The 20,048-nt window shown below is 42.1% G+C and overlaps 1 protein-coding gene across 3 annotated transcripts in view; it reads right to left on the bottom strand.

The window, feature by feature from the left end:
• The window catches only part of LOC118362523 (kinectin-like), a 48,142-nt gene that overhangs the window by 17,996 nt on the left and 10,098 nt on the right, over positions 1–20,048 (bottom strand). For all 3 annotated transcript variants that reach the window (XM_035742918.2, XM_035742917.2, XM_052486243.1), the window contains 20 exons: positions 10,561–11,204; positions 10,118–10,276; positions 9,823–9,927; positions 8,418–8,653; positions 8,151–8,282; positions 7,688–7,794; positions 3,852–3,996; positions 3,348–3,444; positions 2,984–3,162; positions 2,603–2,671; positions 2,455–2,492; positions 2,208–2,298; positions 1,735–1,803; positions 1,560–1,597; positions 1,226–1,316; positions 1,037–1,105; positions 891–928; positions 688–778; positions 200–309; positions 15–114 (listed from right to left, as the gene is read on the bottom strand). In XM_035742918.2, the coding sequence (XP_035598811.1) occupies positions 15–114; positions 200–309; positions 688–778; positions 891–928; positions 1,037–1,105; positions 1,226–1,316; positions 1,560–1,597; positions 1,735–1,803; positions 2,208–2,298; positions 2,455–2,492; positions 2,603–2,671; positions 2,984–3,162; positions 3,348–3,444; positions 3,852–3,996; positions 7,688–7,794; positions 8,151–8,282; positions 8,418–8,653; positions 9,823–9,927; positions 10,118–10,276; positions 10,561–11,203 (2,607 nt within the window). In that variant the 5' untranslated portion in view covers position 11,204. The remainder of the gene's footprint in view (positions 1–14; positions 115–199; positions 310–687; positions 779–890; positions 929–1,036; positions 1,106–1,225; positions 1,317–1,559; positions 1,598–1,734; positions 1,804–2,207; positions 2,299–2,454; positions 2,493–2,602; positions 2,672–2,983; positions 3,163–3,347; positions 3,445–3,851; positions 3,997–7,687; positions 7,795–8,150; positions 8,283–8,417; positions 8,654–9,822; positions 9,928–10,117; positions 10,277–10,560; positions 11,205–20,048) is intronic.

Here is a 20,048-nt window from a genome sequence, read left to right on the forward strand (position 1 = left end):
ACCTCTTCCCTCACCTGTTTCTGCTGTAGTTCCTGCACCTTGTCGCTCACCTCCTTGGCCCTTGACTCCAACTCACTCTGTAGTGTCTGGATCTCCTGGTCCTTAGCAGCAAGCCTGGACAAAGACTGTGTTAGTCTATCTTTTCAGAGTACAATGCAGTCGAGTAGGTCAGAGTAGAGGGATAGTACAGTAGACTTACTGTGTCTGTAATTCTAGGAGCTGGTCGCTGGCACTGGTGGTGTCCACAGCCTGCTTCTGTCTCAGCTGCTCCATGTCAGACTGCAGCCCTGCCACCTGCTGCTCCAGAGACTGCAGGGACAATACACACACACATTTACATAAACACCCAGCAGGGAGACACAGCACAATCCAGAACCAAAACTCTAACATTGGGCAAAGTCAAAACACACTACATTCAATGTTTAATTTTACATTTGTTACAAGTTTGGCATTCCAAAATCACATGAATCAAAATGCAGAGTACATTGCTGTATGTGAGAGAGAGAGAGAGAGAGAGAGAGAGAGAGAGAGAGAGAGAGAGAGAGAGAGAGAGAGAGAGAGAGAGAGAGAGAGAGAGAGAGAGAGAGAGAGAGAGAGAGAGAGAGAGAGAGAGAGAGAGAGAGAGAGAGAGAGAGAGAGAGAGAGAGAGAGAGAGAGAGAGAGATACTACTACTACTATGAACACACCTCAATGGTCATCCCATTGCTGGAGCCACTCGCCTGTGCTGCCTGTAGGCTCTCCTCCATTGACTTAATCTGCTCATCTTTCTCTTGGATCCTTGAGAAACACAGAATTACAAAACGTATCAAACACAGAACAAATTGTCCATGAATGTGGCAAGAGGTTTCATAGCAGTTGCTAGAAAAAAGTGGTATTTTCATTGACTTACTTGCTCTGTAGACCTTCCATTATCAAATCGGATGATGTCTTGAGAGTAGGAAAAGACAAGAGGACAAAATGTCATGAGAATCCAATGAGGGAACGGGGTTGAGACTATCCAAAATGAAAACACAGCAGATCAGTGTGAGTACTTACCTGCTCAGTAGTCTGAAGAATAAATGCCTCCATATCACGTTTCAGAGCCTTATTCTCTTCTCTTACAGTCTGTGACAGAGAAAGCCATTTGATTTTAAACAACACTTAAAACAATATTTGTCTAAAGAACGACCAAAACAGTGATGTCAGGTGGGTCAAGCTTATTCCCTACCCTTGACCCCTACTCACCGTCAATTCCTCCTCCTTATTGGCCACCTCAATCATTCCCATCTTCAGCAGGTCCTCCACAGTCTTGATTTTCTCCTCCCTCTCTTGGACACTGCAGGGGGCACAACACAAAGACAGGGTTATAAGGGTTACAATCATAGCATTGTTTTCAGGTGTGGTATTAATACCACGTTTCTAAATAGAGGCAAGACGACAACATTTTATCTACTTGTAAAACTACCCAGCAATAAGGATAAAATTAGTGCACATTTGATGTAACTAGATAGAATGGGAAGCAGAACAGTCAACTCTCTGGCAGGTTCTAAATTGCTTAAAAATGCTCTCACACACACACCTCTTCTGGAACTGATCCAAGGCCAGCTGAGAAACAGTCTAGATGAGGATAGAAGGAGGGCGAGAAGGAAGGAGAGGAGGGAGAGAGAAAGGGTGTCAGAGGGTGCGCATACTGAAGGACTGGTAGATCACAGCAGGAGTTCCATCTAAGAAAACAGGCGTGTTTCACTTCTGACCTGTTCAGAAATCTGAGCCTGCAGATTCTGGAGCGCTGCCTTCAGTGACATGTTGTCATTGTGCATGGCCTGTGGAGGCCAGAGAAGCAACATAGAAGGAAAAAAGGGTGAGGGCAGGAGGCCCAGAGTCAACAACATTCATCTCAAATAAAGGAGACATCTTACTATTACGTTGACAGTATGTATGTAGGTCTACAGTAGTATGATAATATCTTTATAGCATTGAATTTTTCCAGCTAATTCACTTTGCAAAATGGACAAAAGCGGCCCAGAGGGATGTCATATCTGTTTTATTACTGCATTAGCTAATATGCTTCACGAAGACAGAAATTGCATGTACAGTAAGCCCTTTAAATCAACCCACCGTACTGTGTGCAGCATTCCTGTAGCTCAACACATTCCAGCCGGTCAACAGACCATCATATATAGAGCAGGAGTAATAATGGGGGTTTAGACAGTACTACTGTAGGTACCTGCATGTTAGTTTCCCTGCTGGCGCCACTGCTCCTCTCACTATTCAGGGAGTCCTCCAGACTCTTCCTCTGCAGCTCCTTCTCAGCCAGCCTGGACGCCACACATGACAGGAGTCAGCAACACAACCCGTAGGACAGAGAGAAGAGTCAGAGAGGACATTATATAGAACAAATGGACATTCAAGGATCAGGCTAAGCACATGTGCAAGAGGTGTGGGCATTCATTTCAAACTTGCAAAACACTTACAGCTTCTGCAGCTCTTCAAAGTGGGAGACAGTAGTGGCCTGAAAGAGGAGGGAAGACAGTAGTCACAACATACTCATATACTGGTATACAAATAGAAACATATCAACTCTTGTTGATGAACTAAAGGGTGAACAATGCTCGTCCATACCTGAGAGCTCAACTGGGCCTGCAGAGTCTCAATCTGGGCATTGAGGCCACTTTTTTCACTCAGGAGATCCTGTCAGGAACGAAGGAGGTTATTTTCAATGCATACCAGAATATCTTTGTGCAAAAAAATATAAATATTACAAAAATACTTAAAAATAAGCCTATTGTTTTATCCCCGTTTCTCAACCAAGCCATTTCACAGTTTTTTAATTACCCCTCTCCCTTGTTTCTGAAAGGTTTGAGAGTGTAAAGACGACCTGTCCACACCTGGCACAATAACCACAACATCCAAGTAGAACTGTCAACTGTAAATCCTAGAGAATGTGTTATTGTTATACACATCACATCTGTCATTACAACCATAAGGGCTGTGTTCCCCTACCTGGACCTGCACTGAGTCTTCAGCCAGGCTGTGCTGGGACACCTCCAGCAGCTGCATCACCTTCAGCTCCACCTGGTCCTTGGACACAATGGTGTCGGTCAGGCTGCTGTGCAGCGTCTGGATCTCCTTGTTCTTGTTGCTCATCTCTGTCTCCACCGCCAGCAGCTGGCTCTGCAGCTCTGAGAGAGGAGCCACACCAGATAAAATCACTTACTGGGTATACAACACAAGCCACTTATACATGTGGTGCTCATGACAATGGTGCTCAAAATTGGCTTATACTATTATACTAGTATTACTCATTAGCAATGGGAGGTTCATTAGCTTGAGTTTAGAAGTCTGTTTCTAGAAACTCTGTGAGCACCTTCTTTAGCAGCATGAAGTTTCTCCCTCTCTGCGTTAACATTGTGGAGGTAATTCTGGAGCTCCTCCCAACCCCGCTTAGCATCCTGCAGTTGAGCCTGGTGACAACGGGACACAACATTTAGCATTTTAACAGTGTACATACACTGACACAACCTCTCACTGTACTGTATTGGTTATGAAAAACACAGGAAAGGCTGACCTGGGTGTGCTTTGCAGGGAAGCAGTGTTTATACTGAGCACAAAGCTTCAAACAGCCCCACTTCCTAAACCAACATATTCTCCACTTCCCTGTTCTATGACACACCACCCAGCCCTCCTTAGGATCGACGGACACAGGCCCTCCCGTGGTTACAGTGAGAAACCCTAAACAGTCCAGGTCTCACCATGAAGGTGAGATTCCTTTGTGTTTCATCTCTGTGGGGCAGCCTGAACTATGTGCTGAATAAATAACTAAATAAGATGCCTGTGTTAGGCATGGTCCCTCCCCTGAAAGACAGCACACCTCCAGCTGAGACACGTTCTGCTTGTAGTTGACCTCCAGCGACTTCCTCTGGTGCTCCTCCTGCTGCAGCTTGTTGTTGTTCTCTGTCAGCTCTTTCATCAGACCAGAGTACTCCGAGCGCAGCTGGTTCAGCTCCGACGACTGCCTGCCATACACACCACACTAACTATTACAACCCACACACTCATCAATGCCATGCTTTCAAAGACAACTAGTATTTCTACGATGCGATACAATACCAAACAAGGCAACACTAAACATGTCATCCCCAATCAGTGTAATTTTGTAAATTACAGATCTCTATGGCAAGACGCATCATTCACCCAAATTTTGTCAAAATGGGGCCAGTGGTGTATAGCTATGTTATGTGAAGCACTACACAAATTCAACAGTCACAAGATGGGGACTTCAAATAACCTCTTTCACAGCCTTAATATTAACTCCTCTGCAGAATGAAGCATTTCTTGGGAGTAAAATGATACACCAAATGTAGACAAAATTTGGACTTGGGAACAGGAGTGGAGGAATATGATTAATTTATTTCAGCATCTTGAGGGAATGTGAATGCTCAGTTAGATACCATCTGTAGAGGTGCCATCTTTATTAGCATCATAAAAGCCGACAGTATTTCAACCACATGAAATATGCATCGAAGCTAAAATCTTATCAGAAACACGTTGGGTCGTTTTCACAGCTTTCTATTTCCTTTACAACCAGTCAAACTGAGGTCATTTGGCACTGAAAATCTTTGTAGTTTTGTTTTTGTTCTTGCATTTTCTCCCCGGTCCTTACACGTCTTTGCTCCGCGAAAGAAGCAGAGAATACAGAAAACTTTACCGATGTCAACTAGATAGAATGAATGCTTCAATCGATTTATGACATTCTGGTGAGCAAGGGTTTATTTAGGCTTCTATGGCAACATATAATGACAGAAGAGAAGCTGCATACATCTAACTAGACAAGTTTAATAAAAAAATAGCTTACGAAAATGTTGGAAATTATAAGCAGAAACATATTAAAAAAATCAGGCAAAAAAAATCCTGTACCCCGTCAAAAAATATATACTGCCCTCTGACTTTAGCCTACAGCGCATTTTCTATATTAGCGGGTTAGGGTTGGTTGCAGGCCTCAGATTTTCACTTTATCACATATAGTCGGGCGGTTGCTGATGGGTTATTAGCAATTTTGGGTGGGTGCGAGTGAACAAACAGCTGACTATGTACAGTTGACTACTACAGCGTCCCGCTTGGGCCAATCAGTGTAATTTTGCAAATGGCTCATCTCTACGGCAAGACGCATTATTCATCCAAGTTTCATAGAAAGTGGGCCAGTGGTGTCAGATATCACGTGGGTTAGCTCGACTCATATCCCTGAGCATGGGTGCCAAATTTCATCAGAGTCAAACAGATCAAAGAGATAAACATGTGCCCGTTATAGCGTCACCGTGAGGTCAACATAACTGTTGCATATGTTTAGTCTTGACACTGTTTACAACATGTGTACCAAATGTTGTTACAATACGAATATCCATTTATGCATTTATGTGCCAGACCACGCCCACGGCAAAGTTTTATTGGTTAATATTGTTTTAGGTAGTAGTCTGGAAAATATTGTGTTGAGAGACCTTTGTCCATAGATACCACATATGTGATTCAAGACGGCGCCGGTGAAGACGTTTTAAAAACAGATTTTGTACATAATGTTGCTGCTACCGTCTCTTATGACCAAAAATAACTTCTGGACATCAGAACAACGATTACTCACAATGAACTGGCAGAAGCTTTTTTTTCCTTTAACGAGTCCTGACGTGAAGGACATACTGCTTTCCCGGGAACACGCCCAAATCCCTGTCATTTGTGTGGGGAAAAATTCTGAGAATTTGTAGGCGATCGAATAAACCCCACCTGCCTTCCGCTCTACTAACTAACGTGCATTCATTAGAAATAAGCATTCATTAGCATTAAAAACTGTAATATCTTATGCTTCACGGAGTCGTGGCTGAACAACGGCATTATCAAAATATAGCAGGCTGGTTTCTTCTCTGTATCGGCAGGTTTGAACAGCAGTGTCTGGTAAGACAAGGGGTGGAGGACTATGCATACATGTAAAAAAAACATTTGGTGCATGATATCTAAGGAAGTCTCTAGGTTTTGCTTGCCAGAGGTAGAGTATCTCATGATCAACTGTAGACCACACCATTTACCTAGAGAGTTTTCATAGATGTCTATATACCACCACAGACCGATGCTGGCACTAAGACCGCACTCAATGAGCTGTATATCGCCATAAGCAAACAGGACACCTATTCATTGACTACAGCTCAGCGTTCAACACCATATTGCCCACAAAGCTCATCAATTAGCTAAGGTCCCTGGAAATAAACACCTCCCTCTGCAACTGGATCCTAGACTTCCTGATAGGTCGCCCCCAGGTGGTAAGGGTAGGTAAACAGCACATCCGCCATGTTGATACTCAACACAGGGGCCCCTTAGGGGTGCGTGCTCAATCCCCTCCTGTACTCCCTGTTCACCCATGACTGCACAGCCAGGCATGACTCCAACACCTTCATTAAGTTTGCCGATGCCACAACAGTGGAGTGGTAGGCCTCATCACCGATGAGACTCTCCCTCAACATGATCAAGACAAAGGAGATGATTGTGGACTACAGGAAAAGGAGGACCGAGCACGCCCCCATTCTCATCGACGGGGCTGTAGTGGAGCAGGTTGAGAGCTTTAAGTACCTTTGTGTCCACATCACCAACAAACTAACATGGTCCAAGCACACCAAGACAGTCGTGAAGAGGGCACGACAAAACCTATTCCCCCTCAGGAGACTGAAAAGTCTTGGCATGGGCCCTCAGATCCTCAAAAGGTTCTACAGCTGCTCCATCGAGAGCATCCTGACTGGTTGCATCACTGCCTGGTATGGCAGTGATGCCTTCAGAGGAAGGCCCTAAAAATTGTCAAAGACTCCAGCCACCCTAGTCATAGACTGTTCTCTCTGTTACCGCATGGCAAGTATGGGAGCGCCAGGTCTAGGTCCAAAAGGTTTCTAAAACAGCTTCTACCCCCCAAGCCATAAGACTCCTGAACATCTAATTAAATGGCTACCCAGACTATTTGCATTGCCCCCCTTTTATGCCGCTGCTACTCTCTGTTATTATCTATGAAGTTACATGTAGGTAGAGTTATTAAAGTATCTATTACCTTGACTAACCGGTGCCCCCCCCCCCACACACACACATTGACTCTGTACTGGTACCCCCTCCCCTGTATAGTCTCGCTGTTATTTTACTGCTGCTCTTTAACAACTTGTTACTTTTATTTCTTATTTTTATTTTTTAAACTGCATTGTTGGTTAGGGGCTTTTAAGTCAATTTCACTGTAAGATCTACAACTTTTGTGCAGTGCATGTGACTAATACAATTTGATACCAAGATTCACGCAGTTCGGTCCTTCAGTGCCAGAAGAGTAGCGTTTTAAGTGTTTTCCACACAATTCTAAATGGCCGAAAATTCTTAACGGCAAAATTGCTCCTTGTGAGTAGAGGGACCTATGCACCAAATGTCATGACTCTAGGTCAAACGGGGTGAGCAGCGTGACCTTTCAATGTTAGCATTTTCAATCTTTTGTTATAGCATCACCATCTGGCCAATCAGTGTACTTTTGTAAATGCAGGATCTCTTTGGCAAGACGCATCATTCACCCAAGTTTAGTCAGAATTAAGCCAGTGTTGTCCGAGGTATTGTGTGCGACTAACGTACGAACGTGGGGGACAACGAAGACCTTAACATTTTACATTTTACAAACTAGGAGGGCTGGGAAGTGGCTCTCACTTGCTCTCCATCTGGTTGGTGGCAGAGCTGACTGCGTCTCTCAGGATGCCGTTCTCCTGCTGCAGCCTGGCGATCTGACCCTCCAGCTGCTCCCTCAGCTTCTGGAACTACACAGTACAAATCACTAGGAGTCAATTTAACTTAACTAGGCAAGTCAGTTAAGAAAAAATTCTTATTTACAATGACGGCCTAGGGGGTTAACTGCATTGTTCAGGGGCAGAACGACATATTTTTACCTTGTCAGCTCGGGGATTTGATCTAGCAACCTTTCGGTTATTGGCCCAACACTCTAACTACTAGGCTACCTGTTGCTCTAACCACCTAACATACAGCATCAGAAACAGTACTCTGTATACTGCCTTAGGACTGATGTCTGAGTATAAAGCATGACAGTAAAAGGGTGATGGTAGTTGAGGTTTGGCCTGTTAAGGTAAAGGTTGTATCAGTGGTGGATGGTGCTCACCTTCATCTGCATGCCCTGAAGCTCTCCCTGGGCTTTAGCCTGTACGACATTCAGCTCCTTCTCCATTGCCCCACGCTGGTCCCTCAGAACTGCCTCCACTCTCACAGTCTTCTGCTTCTCCTGCTGCAGCTCCTAATAGAGGAAAGGGCAGAAACAGCAGCAGTGAAATGTCACCAAGCCACGGGTAGTCAACCAGTGATGTAGTCAATGGATATGCATTATTGTACCGGTATCTTAGGGTTATCTTATGAGTGTGTGCAGCTGTACCTTGCTGAGCTGCTGGACCTTGTCCTTGGCGATGGAGGCTTCCTCCTGCAGAGTGGTGAGGAGCCTCTCTCTCTCCAGGGATGAGGGGTCAGTCTTCACTGCAGACTTCTGCCAAGCGTCCAGGGCAGAGGGGTTCTTTTCTTTAAGCACAGTAACCACACTCACAGCCTCTGCCTGTGACAGGGCCAGACTGCCCAGGCCCACTAGCAGCTCCTTCAGCTTCACCTCAGAATTCTCTGCAAATATACACACATACAGGTAGAGGATGAATTATATTATGTGTTGTATGGTAGCTGATGTGTTGAATAAATTAGTGCAGTGTAAATACATTTATAAAATATCCCTGTTCATATGTCAGCTTTAATTAAGTTATAATGCCAGAGAAGCTGGTGTTTGGAGGATATATTAACACAGGTGTTGTTTATTCATACTATTTCATCCTTCCACAAGATATAGTCCGGACACAAATCTAGGGTTGCTACCCAAGCCGGCTGGTCGTTCGTTCTAATGGTTCGGTTGCTAGAGACACGACCCAGTCGTTCAGTCTTTTTGTTCTGTCTATGGACGCGACCCAATCGTTCATTCAAAATGCTCCATTGCCATACAGGCTGGCAACGTTCTTAAACTTTGCTTGCTAGCTAGCCAACTATGGCTAACTTACAGTCACATCAAATAGTGCAGCCAGAATAACAGCAAAGTAGCTGCATTTGCGTTTGTTTAAGCTGTTTGCTAGTGACATTTATTGGGATACAGCCATAACAAAAGAGCTATGCACAATTTCGCCTGGCATAGAAAATGTGCTTTCTCGTCAGGACACCGTTGTTCAGAGGAGACAGCCAACAACACAGCTAACACAATCACTTCCAACTGAAGCTGGAAAGGTAGCAAACTGGCTGCACCTTGTTTCGTTTGACCTGTTTTCCATTGATAGTTATTTGTATATCCATAAAAATGAAGCTGATTCATGATTCCGACTGGCTGAGAAAAGCTGCCTGGCTGTCTGTCTCATCCCGACTCCTGACACGTTCACAATATTACGGCTGGAGATCGAATTTGAATATTGAAACAATGTTGCAAATGTCGGAGAGACAGACAGCAAGGTTTATACAAATCTCTGCTGTTGAAAACTAAATGTTAGTCTAAAAGAAATGTGAGATACTGTCTAGAAGCTTTTTATAATGGAGATCAGGTTGATAAATTGCCTGGTTGGGCTGATGAGACAGTGGATTGCGCAGTCAGATGGAACAGAGTAAATAGCCATTTTAACATCATAAATTTAGCCGGTGGTAACTTGCGGAATAGACACTGGCTGGAATTAATTTTTAACCAATCAGCATTCAGGATTAGACACACCCGTTGTATAAACATGGTATAGCAGCTATATGTTAGAGTGTAAGTTTCGCACCTTTGTTGGCCTCGTTCTTCTGTTTCTTGCCACTCCCCTTGGAGGGCGCATCATCATTGTGGTTGGCAGAAGTCGCAGAGTCAGCCTGGACATCATCCACTGGGGCTGGGGGAGACAGAAGCACATGATCATATTTGCTGCCAGACACATAAATCAAGATATTGTTGGCCCAAGGATTTCATTTTCAAAAAAAGGCAGATTTAGATATATTCTGGTTTTTGCTAGCAGCGTCAAACAATGTCTCTGAACCTGCTCTGACTTTGATTACACTACAGTAAGTATTCATCATCCTTACCATGCTCAGTCTTCTGCTTCTTGGCAGGGTTTCTTTTTTTGCCACTGGTTGTGGTGGTGTCTGGGGGGGCAGGACCATCCTGTGCTTTGGTTTCCACCAGCACTGGAGCCTCCTTTTTGACTGAAGCTGGAGCCTTCTCCACCTTAATCTCTTCCTCCACTAGACAGGAACGAACAAGAGGACAATTAGGTTTAGGAGATACGACGAGGATGCCACTATGATAGACACATTTGTGTAGAAGGTATTTTGAGGTTATGGCCATTTTAACAAACCCCCTTCTGCTCCCTACTCATACTGTGCTTTAAATAATCAGATTTGATTCGGGAGGATAGACACTAATGAGTGGCCTCAGGGAAGATGCTAGCCCCGTTTGCAGACGCAGGCCAGTGCCCCGGACACCACACATCCTCATCCTACTAAAGCCACTCTGGCCTTCTACTCACCAGACTCTGTCTTCTGCTTCTTCTCCTTCTTCTTCTTGCCAGAGGGCTGGGGTGGGATCTGGGCCTGGCATGGGGGCTGGGCCTGGCATGGGGGCTGAGACTGGTGGTCAAGCTGGGGTGAGGGGGGACTGGGTTTAGCCACTGGGGCAGGGGGCTCTGCTTTGCGGCCAGCTGGCTTGGAGCCGTTCACCTCAGGTTCCTCGGCAGGGGGAACAGCTGCAGCTTTGGCAGCTTTCTTCTCCTTCTTCTTCCTCTCCCTCACCCCTACAGGGGCCTCGGCTGGTGCTGCCACAGGGACAGGAACCGGGGTGGGCGGGGCCATAGGGGTAGGCTCCTCCTCCTCAGCGGTGGAGCTGCTCACGGCGTCAGCCATGTCAAAGTCCCGCAGGTCTTCCTCTGACTCTCCTCCTCCCCCACCACCTCCTCCGCTACTGCTCTCCTTCTTCTTGCTCTTTTTCTTGTCATTCTTCTTGCGAGTGTCTGGTTTGGAGGGTGGCAGCTTGAGATCTCGTTTCTGCCTGGCTAGCACCTCATCATAAGAGGTCTCCTTCATGAAGAGCCAGAAGAAGAGGAAGATGAGGGCGATGACCAGGGATGGGGCCAGGATTACCAAGTACTGAGAGTCATAGATGTCCAGCGCCATTCTGAAGAGACAGAGCAAGAATGAGTCATGAGTATCATGCACATGATAAGCCAACTGTCAACATAAGACATGTAACAAATGCGTCATAGCTGCAAATAATGCATAGCAAAATAGCTGATCAGTTCATCCCTAAATGTCCTATACCTCTTCTTCGTTGCCACATATTTTAGATGAAAAAGTTGATTCTCACACGGACTAGGTCAATTCCAAACTTCAAGGCCAGTCAGACACTGGCACAGCCCTATCCATGCCAGGGCAGCCCAGTGAAAGGGGAAATGGGGTAACGTGATTTACAAGATGAACAGCTACAGGCGCTTCCAGACATCCCAGATCATTCTGACACGAATAGCTGTGGTGCCAGAACACATTCCACCTCTCCCAGTGCCTCCCTAACAAGAGGACGCTGGCGCTGCTGCTGACACTTCCTCAATACGTTATGGGTTTGATATACTACAGCAAAAATGCTAATGCCTTTTCCACACTGCATACATTTATTGGTAAGAAATGTGACAACTCCTGGAGGTTATCTGCAGTCAGAGGGAGACAGCCCTGTGCAGAGGGAATGTGCGTGTGTGTGTGTGTGTGAGGGAGGGGTAATTAGCATGTACGGAGGACACCTTTGTGTCTTCCCTCACCCATAGTCCTCTCATCTCTGTGATAGGGTCTATTAGACTAGTAGAGAACACTGTCCTAGCCTACAGCCTAACACTTTTTTTTACACACAAACACGGTAGACTAGCTACTAAAGTTGGTAACGCTTACAAGCAATGTACTTACGAGAAACAATATGCACTGAATTAATCTGTCTACCTTTTATCATGTCCATAGTGTGTGTATTAGCTAGATGAAATAAACAAAATGGACACCCTGATGGATTGCACCTCGAGGGTGACATGACACTCTAAACTCAATAGAGGAAGGCTTTGCAAGGGGCAAAAATACACCAACGTGTAAATATTGTCCCAGTGCTGCAGCTGCAGTTTTGCACCAGCCTGTTGAGAGGTGAAAATGCTCTTCTCCTGGCAGGCCCAAGACACAGCAATATGTTGTTGTCAAGCAAGGTAAACGCCTACGCATGTCCCTTAGCATTTACACAGGATGCTGGACATAAACAGTGTACAAAACATTAGAAACACCTGAGCGGTGTTTGAATACCCATACTAACATACTGTATACTACATACTTAATGAGTATATACTACATACTATTAGTTCATTTTAGTATACTGTAAAAGAACGGTATCCTTTCAGTTGTGTGTACTAGTGCTCGCCTGTCTACCAGAAGTTGATGCTGTTGCTATGCAACCTTTTGCTAGCATAACAAATTACTAGCTATACATTTTACGACGGGTGCGTTCTTAAATTCAATCCGGAGTGCCAGAGAGTGCTCAGTGTGCTCTGGGCATTAGTAAATTCAAAGCTTTGTCAGATTGTCCGTTTGTTACTTCAGAGCATTTTGCTCTCAAGAGCGTGCGTACACTGAACGCTCTGGCCAAGGAGTAGGGTTGATCTGAGCGTTCTGACCATACAACGGCAGTCAATCACCCAAGCTAACTGGTTTGCTACTACCAGACACAAATGAGAGAACACCTCACTCTAACAAATCAAATACATTTGTATTTGTCACATGCACTGAATACAAAAGGTGTTGGTAGACCTTACAGTGAAATGCTTACTTTTACAAGCCCTTAACCAACAAAGAAAGTAAGAAATAAGAACAACAAATAAGCAGCAGTCGGTTAAGCTGTTTTCATGTTATTCAGAGCGTTGGTGACTGTGCTGCTGGCAACAATTTAATTATGCTTTTTTTTTGCCGAAAGTTACTACCATCGACCATATTCAACAGGTGTTGAGCGTTCGTAGATTCATCAGTTATTATGGTCTCTGGTACACTCAGATAAGAGTGAGCTGAAATCGGAGTAGATAGCCAGAGCGAATTTACGCACCCGAATGTCCATTGCTAACGCACGACTATACTACTTAGCTAAGCTAATTATGACGGGAATAATCAAGTCAATAAACGTTGGTTAGTTAGTTAGATAGAATATAGTTAATATACAGGTAAGTTCGATGTATTAATAGCCAACTAACGTTAGGCAGCTAGCTAACATACCGGTAGTACATACTGCTGTAATGATATTCTATGCGGTTCGTAAGGATAGTGTAGCTAACAAATTGTCAGCCGACATAGCGTCTAAGGTAACTTATTTGAAAAGTCATTACTTTATTACATTGCTCAACATTTTAACATTTGTCATAATTAGTTAAAGTAATGAATTTGTATCCGCTTTTGTTGGACTTCGGCTGCATATTTCCACCGTTTTCTGCAATGTATGTAGTTCTGTCTGAGCTGATCTTGTCTATTGATGTACAGTATTATGTCATTCTGTATTATGTTTTGTGTGGACCCCAGGAAGAGTAGCCAAAAGCTAATGGGGATCCTAATAAACCCCCCCCCCCAAAAAAAATATCTGAAAATGTTGTGAAGCCATACTTATTTTCTGATCAATTGCATTATGGGCCCTAAAATCACGGAAATAGTGTCCACGCTTGTATACTTCGTATTTTGGCGAATGTAGTACGACATCTCGGAACGTTTGGCATTCTAACTAGATCCATACTATGACCAGTAAGCATTCTACATTTACGTCACAAATAGTAGCGTTAGTATGAGCATTCAAACACAGCTCTGCTCTTCCCATGACAGACGGACCAGGTGAAAGCTATGATCCCTTAATAATGTCCTTGTTAAATCCAATTCAAACAGTGACCATGTTTACATGCGCACAGTATTCCGTATAGTAGCTCATATCCCACTTAAGGTCTTATCCCACTCACGAGTATCCTTGTAGCCATGAATAAACAGAATATTCCTCATTTAAGTATATGGGTTAAATAGAATAGGCACACTGAGTGTCGGCCTATAATAATATTAACTCCTGCAGAATTATACATTTCTTGCAGTGAAATTATACAACAAATGTTAATTTTGTCTCGGGAACAAGAGTGGAGAAATAGGATTTCTTCCTTTCAGCATTTCTTGAGAAAATGTGAAAGCTATATTATGTGTTCTTTTGACACTGGTGTTATGCAAGCAGATAGTATTTCAACCACATAAAATATGCACCCAAGACAAACCGAAGTCTTAACAGAAACGTGTGGACTTTTCATTTCCTTAAAACCGGTAAAGCTGATGCCATTTGGACATTTTGCACAGGACTAATCTTTCCACTGTTTTCTCCCCTGTCACTAAACAAAACAGACAACTTTACCAGCGTTAGATAGAATGCATGCATGAGTAATCTAGTTATGTAAGACAGTATTCCGTTGAGCACTACTCTAATTGGACTTCTGAGGCAACAAGTTGTGGCAGAAAAGAAGCTACATGTATCAAACTACTGTTGACAGACAAATGGCTACCAAATGTTGTGAATTATAATATGGCTACCAAATGTTGTGAATTATAATATGGCTACCAAATGTTGTGAATTATAATATGGCTACCAAATGTTGTGAATTATAATATGGCCTACCAAATGTTGTGAATTATAATATGGCTACCAAATGTTGTGAATTATAATATGGCTACCAAATGTTGTGAATTATAATATGGCCTACCAAATGTTGTGAATTATAATATGGCCTACCAAATGTTGTGAATTATAATATGCCTACCAAATGTTGTGAATTATAATATGGCCTACCAAATGTTGTGAATTATAATATGGCCTACCAAATGTTGTGAATTATAATATGGCTACCAAATGTTGTGAATTATAATATGGCCTACCAAATGTTGTGAATTATAATATGGCCTACCAAATGTTGTGAATTATAATATGGCTACCAAATGTTGTGAATTATAATATGGCCTACCAAATGTTGTGAATTATAATATGGCCTACCAAATGTTGTGAATTATAATATGCCTACCAAATGTTGTGAATTATAATATGGCCTACCAAATGTTGTGAATTATAATATGGCTCCCAAATGTTGTGAATTATAATATGGCTACCAAATGTTGTGAATTATAATATGGCCTACCAAATGTTGTGAATTATAATATGGCCTACCAAATGTTGTGAATTATAATATGGCCTACCAAATGTTGTGAATTATAATATGGCTACCAAATGTTGTGAATTATAATATGGCTACCAAATGTTGTGAATTATAATATGGCCTACCAAATGTTGTGAATTATAATATGGCTACCAAATGTTGTGAATTATAATATGGCCTACCAAATGTTGTGAATTATAATATGGCCTACCAAATGTTGTGAATTATAATATGGCTACCAAATGTTGTGAATTATAATATGGCCTACCAAATGTTGTGAATTATAATATGGCCTACCAAATGTTGTGAATTATAATATGGCTACCAAATGTTGTGAATTATAATATGGCCTACCAAATGTTGTGAATTATAATATGGCCTACCAAATGTTGTGAATTATAATATGCCTACCAAATGTTGTGAATTATAATATGGCCTACCAAATGTTGTGAATTATAATATGGCTCCCAAATGTTGTGAATTATAATATGGCTACCAAATGTTGTGAATTATAATATGGCCTACCAAATGTTGTGAATTATAATATGGCCTACCAAATGTTGTGAATTATAATATGCCTACCAAATGTTGTGAATTATAATATGGCCTACCAAATGTTGTGAATTATAATATGGCTCCCAAATGTTGTGAATTATAATATGGCCTACCAAATGTTGTGAATTATAATATGGCCTACCAAATGTTGTGAATTATAATATGGCCTACCAAATGTTGTGAATTATAATATGGCCTACCAAATGTTGTGAATTATAATATGGCCTACCAAATGTTGTGAATTATAATATGGCCTACCAAATGTTGTGAATTATAATATGGCCTACCAAATGTTGTGAATTATAATATGGCCTACCAAATGTTGTGAATTATAATATGGCCTACCAAATGTTGTGAATTATAATATGGCCTACCAAATGTTGTGAATTATAATATGGCCTACCAAATGTTGTGAATTATAATATGGCTACCAAATGTTGTGAATTATAATATGGCCTACCAAATGTTGTGAATTATAATATGGCCTACCAAATTTTGTGAATTATAATATGGCTACCAAATTTTGTGAATTATAATATGGCCTACCAAATGTTGTGAATTATAATATGGCTACCAAATGTTGTGAATTATAATATGGCTACCAAATGTTGTGAATTATAATATGGCCTACCAAATGTTGTGAATTATAATATGGCCTACCAAATGTTGTGAATTATAATATGGCTACCAAATTTTGTGAATTATAATATGGCCTACCAAATTTTGTGAATTATAATATGGCCTACCAAATGTTGTGAATTATAATATGGCTACCAAATGTTGTGAATTATAATATGGCTACCAAATGTTGTGAATTATAATATGGCTACCAAATGTTGTGAATTATAATATGGCCTACCAAATGTTGTGAATATGGCCTACCAAAGCAGAAATGTCTAAATTAGGTGATGAAAGTGTCCTGCAGTAAAAAAGAAAATATATATATATTTTTGTTTTAACTTTATTTAACTAGGCAAGTCAGTTAAGAACAAATTCTTATTTTCAATGACGGCCTAGGAACAGTGGGTTAACTGCCTGTTCAGGTGCAGAACGACAGATTTGTACCTTGTCAGCTCGGGGGTTTGAACTTGCAACCTTCCGGTTACTAGTCCAACACTCTAACCACTAGGCTACCCTGCCACCCATTATAGTAGGCAAAATTATGGTGGATCGAACTGAGCATATAGTCTACCTTTTGAAGTAATTTGTTTGACAATAAAATGAAAACATAAAATCACCCATGATATGCAAAACTGAGCAGACTGCAACAGGATAAGTTGTTTACATGCACAGTATCCAGTCTTAGATCAGCATTTCCTAGGCATCTTATCCGGGTTTCTCATAACCCGGGATAAAGCATTTTCGGGATATGTGTCAACCCAAAAACAGAATACTTGAGTATCTCGAATAATAACGGGATGTTGGTGTGCATGTAATGTGGTCAGTGTAGATGAAGGGGAGGAGACCGGTAAAGAAAGATTTAAGCCTTGAGACAATTGAGACATGGATTTTATTTATACAGTGCATTCGGAAGGAATTCAGACCCCTTGACTTTTTCCACATTTTGTCACGTTACAGCTTTCCTCTAAAATGGATTAAATTGTCCCCCCCCCCCACAACCTAATAATGTCAAAGCAAAAACAGGTTTAAACTTTTTTGCAATTGTTTCAGAAAATAAAAAATAAATCACATTTACATAAGTATTCATACCATTTACTCAAATCAAATTGTATTGGTCACATACACATGGTTAGCAGATGTTAATGTGAGATGTAAATGTAAATGCTTGTGCTTCTAGTTCTGACAGAGCAGTAATATCTAACAATTCCCCAACAAATACACACAAATCTAAAGAGGTGAATGAGAATATGTACATGTAAGTATATGGATGAGCGATGGCCAAGCGGCATAGGAAAGGTGCAATAGATGGTATAAAATACAGTATATACACAGTACTGGTCAAAAGTTTGGGGTCACTTGGAAATGTCCTTGTTTTTGAAATGAAAGCACATTTTTTTGTCCATTAAAATAACATAAAATTGATCAGAAATACAGTGTAGACATTGTTAATGTTGTAAATGACTATTGCAGCTGGAAACAGCAGATTTTTTAAATGGAATATCTATATAGGCTTACAGAGGCCCATTATCAGCAACCATCACTCCTGTGTTCCAATGGCATGTTGTGTTAGCTATTTATTATTTTAAAAGGCTAATTGATCATTAGAAAACCATTTCGCAATTATGTTAGCACAGCTGAAAATTGTTCTGATTAAAGAAGCAATAAAACTGGCCTTCTTTAGACTCGTTGAGTATCTGGAGCATCAGCGTTTGTGGGTTTGATTAAAGGCTCAAAATGTCCAGAAACAAAAAGGTCTTTCTTCTGAAACTCATCAGTCTATTATTGTTCTGGCAGCTTCATTAAATAGTACCTGCAAAACACCAGTCTCGACGTCAACAGTGAAGAAGCGACTCCGGGATGCTGGCCTTCTAGGCAGAGTTGCAAAGAAAAAGCCATATCTCAGACTGGTCAATAAAAATAAAAGATTATGATTGGCTAGAGAACACAGACACTGGACTTTTCTTTCAAAAACAAGGACATTTCTAAGTGACCCCAAACTTTTGAACGGTAGTATACATGTGATATGAGTAATGTAAGATATGTAAGGATTATTTCAAATTGGCACTGTTTAAAGTAACTTGTGATCCATTTATTAAAGTAGCAAGGGATTGGGTCTCAATGTAGGTTGCAGCCTCTCTGACTTTGATTTGTATTCAGACCCTTCACTCAGTACTTTGTTGAAGCATCCTTGGCAGTGACTACAGCCTCGGGTCTTCTTGGGTATGACGCTACAAGCTTGGCACACCTGTATTTGGGGAGTTCTCATTCTTCTCAGCAGATCCTCTCAAGCTCTGTCAGGTTGGATGGGGAGCGTCGCTGCAGTTGTTCTCAGAGCTCTCCAGAGATGCTCAAGTCCTGGCTCCGGCTGAGCCACTCAAGGACATTGAGACTCGTCCCGAAGCCACTCCTGCATTGTCGTGGCTGTGTGTTTAGGGTTGTTTTCCTGTTGGAAGGTGAACCTTAGTCCCCAGTATGAGGCCCTGAGCATTCTGGAGCAGGTTTTCATCAAGGATCTTTCTATACTTTCCTCTGTTCATGTTTCCCTTGATTGTGACTAGTCTCCCAGACACTGCTGCAGAAAAATATACCCACAGCATGATGTTGCCACCACAATGCTTCACCGTAGGAATGGTGCCAGGTTTCCTCCTCTTAGCATTCAGGCCAAAGAGTTCAATCTTGTTTATTATGGTCAGAGTCCTTTAGGTGCATTTTGACAAACTCCTAGCAGGCTTTCATGTGCCTTTTACTGAGGAGTGGCTTCCGTCTGGCCACTCTAGCATAAAGGCCTGATTGGTGGTGGAGTGCTGCAGAAATGCTTGTCCTTCTGGAAGGTTCTCCCATCTCCACAGAGGAACTCTGAAGCTCTGTCAGAGTGACCATCGGGTTCTTGGTCATCTCCCTGACCAAGGGCCTTTTCCCCCCCGATTGCTCAGTTTGGCCAGCTCTAGGAAGTCGGGGTGGTTACAAACTTCTTTCATTTAAGAATGGAGGCCACTGTGTTCTTGGGGACCTTCAATGCTGCAGACAATTTTTGGTACCCTTCCCCAGATCTGTGCCTCCACACAATCCTGTCTCGGCGCTCTACGGACAATTCCGTCAACCTCATTGCTTGGTTTTTGCTCTGAGATGCACTGCCAACTGTGAGACCTTATATAGACAGGTGTGTGTCTTTCCAAATTATGTCCAATCAATTGAATTTTCCACAGGTGGACTCCAATGAAGTTGTAGAAACTTCTCAAGGATGATCAATGGGAACAGGATGAACCTGAGCTCAATTTCGAGTCTCACAGCAAAGGGTCTGAATCCTTATGTAAATAAGGTATCTGTTTATTTTTAGTACATTTGCACAACTTTCTAAAAACCTTTCACTTTGTCATTATGGGGTATTGTGTGTAGATTGGTGAGGATTTTTTATTTATCCATTTTAGAATAAGGCTGCAACGTAAAAAAAAATGGAAAAGGGAAAGGGGTCTGAATACTTTCCAAATGCAATGTATGTTTGCCATTCAAAAGGTCAATGGGCAAGATACAAGATTTAGGTGCCTTTAAAACAGGATATGGTAGTCTGTGGTAGAAAAGGAGATGAGGAAGGAGACCATAGTATC

Source organism: Oncorhynchus keta, chromosome 29 (assembly GCF_023373465.1).
Source record: "Oncorhynchus keta strain PuntledgeMale-10-30-2019 chromosome 29, Oket_V2, whole genome shotgun sequence".
NCBI classification, from domain to species: Eukaryota; Metazoa; Chordata; class Actinopteri; order Salmoniformes; family Salmonidae; genus Oncorhynchus; species Oncorhynchus keta.